Source organism: Colossoma macropomum, unplaced genomic scaffold, assembly GCF_904425465.1.
Source record: "Colossoma macropomum unplaced genomic scaffold, Colossoma_macropomum, whole genome shotgun sequence".
NCBI classification, from domain to species: domain Eukaryota; kingdom Metazoa; phylum Chordata; class Actinopteri; order Characiformes; family Serrasalmidae; genus Colossoma; species Colossoma macropomum.
In genome coordinates this window covers 6,374,462-6,377,036 of record NW_023494810.1, presented here as the reverse complement: position 1 = coordinate 6,377,036, position 2,575 = coordinate 6,374,462, and the positions used below count along the sequence as shown (strand labels likewise).

At 42.6% G+C, this 2,575-nt stretch overlaps 1 protein-coding gene across 1 annotated transcript; it reads left to right on the top strand.

The window, feature by feature from the left end:
- Positions 1 to 205: 205 nt before the first annotated feature.
- On the top strand, positions 206 to 2,575 carry LOC118799992 (uncharacterized protein PB18E9.04c-like). Its single transcript, XM_036560141.1, has 3 exons — positions 206 to 233; positions 498 to 596; positions 1,293 to 2,575. The coding sequence occupies exons 1-3, from the start codon at positions 206 to 208 to the stop codon at positions 2,573 to 2,575; spliced, it is 1,410 nt and encodes a 469-aa protein (XP_036416034.1).

Here is a 2,575-nt window from a genome sequence, read left to right as displayed (position 1 = left end):
TACTTTACTATCAACAACAGAAGCTGCATTCTCATCAACAGAAAAAACAAATTCGTCAGCATCCACCCTCTTAACATCTGTTACCACTTCAACTGATGAGGGCCATTCAACAGTATATAGTACTTTATTGTCATTTACATCAAAAACGACTGCAGCTGAAACATCTGTCCCTCAAACCACAACGATACTAACATCAAGTGAAACAATGGGAGAATTGTCTCTAACTTCAGAAGGTACAGGACTGACAACACAGCAGCCTTCAGTCAATCCCAGCACTGATAAATCTGTTACTTCACTGTCAACAACAGAACTAAGCTCCACAGATGGACTCACACAAGAGACAGGAAGCCCATTAGAAACAATGCTGACAATTGCTACAACAGAAAAATCCACACAGACTGTTGCATTCTCCTCAACAGAACAATCACCTTCATCAGCATCCACCCTTTCAACATCAAAAACCTCGACACCTCTTACATCCCTTAGTTCTGAATCAGTTGTATCTACCACTGCAAGCACAACAGAACACACATCAGGAGAACCTTCAGAAGCACCAATCCAGACGACTCAAGTATCACCAAGTTCCACCCACAGAGATGACACTTTTGCTTCATTTTCAACACATGGATTCAGCTCAAATTCAGTGTCCCCACAAGCAACTGGAAGTGACACAGAGTCAACTCAAGCAACAAGAAGCCCAATAGAAACAATTGTGACAATCTCTACAACAGAAGAATCCACACAGACCGTTGCATTCTCCTCAACAGAAGAATCACTTTCATCACCATCCACCCTTTCAATATCAAAGACTTCAACACCTCTTACATCACTTAGTTCTGAATCAGATGTATCTACCCCTGCAAGCACAACAGAATACACTTCAGGAGAACTGTCAGCACCAGCAGCCCAGACAACTCAGGTATCGGCAAGTTCCACTCAAACAGATGACACCTTTGCTTCATTTTCAACACCTGGATTCAGCTCAAATTCAGTGTCCCCACAAGCAACTGGAAGTGACACAGAATCAACTCAATCAAAAGGAAGCCCAATAGAAACAATTGTGACAACGTCTACAAAAGAAGAATCCACACAGACTGTTGCATTCTCCTCAACAGAACAATCACTTTCATCACCATCCACCCTTTCAACATCAAAAACATCAACACCCCTTATAACACTTAGTTCTGAATCAGATGTGTCTACCCCTGCAAGCGCAACAGAATACACATCAGGACAACCTTCAGAAGCACCAGTCCAGACAACTCAGTTATTGGCAAGTTCCACTCAAACAGATGACACCTTTGCTTCATTTTCAACAACTGGATTCAGCTCAAATTCAGTGTCCCCACAAGCAACTGGAAGTGACACAGAGTCAACTCAAGAAACAAGAAGCCCAGTAGAAACAATTGTGACAATCTCTACAACAGAAGAATCCACAAAGACCATTGCATTCTCCTCAACAGAACAATCACTTTCATCAGCATCCGCTCTGATAACATTAAAAACCTCAATACCTGTGACATCCCTTAGTTCTGAATCAGATGTATCTACCACTGCACGCACAACAGAATACACAACAGGAGAACTGTCAGCAGCACCAGTCCAGACGACTCAGGTATCACCAAGTTCCACCCATAGAGATGACACCTTTGCTTCATTTTCAACACCTGGATTCAGCTCAAATTCGGTGTCCCCACAAGCAACTGGAAAAGACACAGAGTCAACTCAAGCAACAAGAAGCCCAATAGAAACAATTGTGACAATCTCTACAACAGAAGAATCCACACACACCTTTGCATTCTCCTCAACAGAACAATCACTTTCATCACCATCCACCCTTTCAACATCAAAGACTTCAACACCGCTTACATCACTTAGTTCTGAATCAGATGTATCTACCCCTGCAAGCACAACAGAACACACATCAGGAGAACCTTCAGAAGCACCAATCCAGACAACTCAGGTATCACCAAGTTCCACCCACATAGATGACACCTTTGCTTCATTTTCAACAACTGGATTCAGCTCAAATTCAGTGTCCCCACAAGCAACTGGAAGTGACACAGAGTCAACTCAAGCAACAAGAAGCCCAATAGAAACAATTGTGACAATCTCTACAACAGAAGAATCCACACAGACCGTTGCATTCTCCTCAACAGAACAATCACTTTCATCACCATCCACCCTTTCAACATCAAAGACTTCAACACCTCTTACATCACTTAGTTCTGAATCAGATGTATCTACCCCTGCAAGCACAACAGAATACACATCAGGAGAACTGTCAGCACCAGCAGCCCAGACAACTCAGGTATCAGCAAGTTCCACTCAAACAGATGACACCTTTGCTTCATTTTCAACACCTGGATTCAGCTCAAATTCTGTGTCCCCACAAGCAACTGGAAGTGACACAGAATCAACTCAATCAAAAGGAAGCCCAATAGAAACAATGGTGACAACCTCTACAAAAGAAGAATCCACACAGACTGTTGCATTCTCCTCAACAGAACAATCACTTTCATCACCATCCACCCTTTCAACATCAAAAACATCAACACCCTCTTATAACACTTAG

Coding starts and splice junctions, on each gene's coding strand:
- LOC118799992 (XM_036560141.1), top strand. CDS start 206: ATGGGAGAATTGTCTCTAACTTCAGAAG. Junction 234..497: donor ATTGTCTCTAACTTCAGAAG/GTACAGGACTGA, acceptor GTTCTGAATCAG/TTGTATCTACCACTGCAAGC. Junction 597..1,292: donor ACCAAGTTCCACCCACAGAG/ATGACACTTTTG, acceptor CCACTCAAACAG/ATGACACCTTTGCTTCATTT.